Source organism: Naegleria gruberi, assembly GCF_000004985.1.
Source record: "Naegleria gruberi genomic scaffold NAEGRscaffold_819, whole genome shotgun sequence".
NCBI classification, from domain to species: domain Eukaryota; phylum Heterolobosea; class Eutetramitea; order Acrasida; family Naegleriidae; genus Naegleria; species Naegleria gruberi.
This window is the reverse complement of record NW_003162828.1, coordinates 1-1,704: the sequence shown is the minus strand read 5'-3', so window position 1 is coordinate 1,704 and position 1,704 is coordinate 1. Positions and strand designations below refer to the sequence as shown.

Below are 1,704 nucleotides of genomic sequence, written 5' to 3'. Positions count from 1 at the left end.
AACAGCATATTCTAAAGCATGTGATTCAAAAATTGGAACAATATTCGTCACACCATCTCCAGAATCTAAAACTATTCCAGTTGTCCTCCCAGTTGCAAACAAGGACAATACAGCAGGAATAGAAACATACATGGATGGTATTCTAAATGTTTCGAACATTATTTCAGTCATCTTTTCTCTATTTTGTTTTGGATTACAAGGAGGTTGAGTCAATAAAACAGGATGATTTTCACAATCCACCTGTAATTGACTAAAAACATGACGCCAAATCTGTTCCATCCCCTCCCAATTCGTCACTACTCCATGTTCTATTGGATATCTGACCATTCTAACATTCTTTCTACTGTCAATTTTAGCTTCATCTCCCACAAGGTATATTTCTTTGATATTTTCAGATTCTTTGGATTTTAAAGGAGAAGCAATGAGTGATGGAAAAACCACTTGTGGATTCTCACATCCTGAAAAACCTGCTTTAATGGAGCCAGAGCCATTATCAAACACGATCGCTGAATATTCTTGAGACATTTTTTTTTAATTTTGTAATTTCTGAGGAACAATGAACAGTTTTACAAAAAATCAAAAAAAATGTCTCAAGAATATTCAAATTTTCCAAACCTTAAAATTTTTTTTCAAATATATCAAAAATCATATTAAACTTTAATTGAAGAGGATTCAAACTTGTTATTGTAAATTACAGATATGTTTTCTTCTGGTGAATAAGCCAATATGTAAAGAAGAAGTTACAGACTATAGTCAACAATCTTTGTTATTGGAATTATTCAGAGTGGGATAGGAACTATCTGATTTCCGTATTAAGAAAGGAATTTGGCAATCAAATTGATGGTTTGGAACAATATGATGTCGATGGAAAGTTTGTCAATAGGATTGTTCATATTGTTCTTGAAGCTTATGAAAGATTAGACACTTATGATATCATCAAACAAGTGTTCCCAGAACTTTAAAAATCCAAAAGTCAATTCACCTTACCATTTAATTGGATTGAAAATTATTTATTTACTTCGTTTAGCAATAGTGATCTGGAAAATATTAAAAACTTTAGATACTGGAACGGTTCTGATTGTTCAAGGCGAGGAAGGAGTTGGGAAATCAAGATTTGTGAATGAACTTTCACAATTATTCCAAACAAGAATTAAAGGAGAAAAATGTGAGAAGAATTTTTCTGAAACTTGCAAGTTAATTGATGTTCGAATCAAGTTTAACAATGAGTTGGATCCAACTCCTCATCAAATGGCCAAATTCTCTTATTATTTTGCTGCAAGAACTATTCACTCATATGTTAACCATGTAAGACCTTTCAAATGGCCTGGAACTGAGGAAATGACAGATTGTCAAATTTTTCACAAGATTCTGAATGATTTGGAAGTTTACTCCTTTTCATTTTACGAAATAAGTGATTGGATAAAAAAACTGAAAAACCTTATTATAAGGATAAGTTAATGTGGATATATTTCACTTTGGACGATTTTTTCATTTTCACAAACCTGAAAGTGAAAATATTGTGAAAAGAACTTTAATGGAAGCATTTCAAGGTTTTGAACCTACTTGTTGTGTTGCTCTACCTGATGACAATGGTATTGATTATTGGGATTATCGAATGGGGTTTTATCCACTCACAGGATGCAATTTACAATGAACCCTTCCAATTAGAATCCATTAATTTACAAAAAAATCAAAAAAAATGGG

General features: G+C 31.7%; 1 protein-coding gene across 1 annotated transcript; it reads right to left on the bottom strand.

Annotated features, from left to right (window-relative positions):
* Positions 1-3: 3 nt before the first annotated feature.
* NAEGRDRAFT_77005 (uncharacterized protein) lies at positions 4-525 on the bottom strand (the record flags this gene model as incomplete). The annotated part of the gene is made up of 1 exon (XM_002668039.1): positions 4-525. A coding segment is annotated over one exon (522 nt), but the record flags the coding sequence as incomplete, so codon positions are not given.
* Between the last annotated feature and the right edge of the window lie 1,179 nt (positions 526-1,704).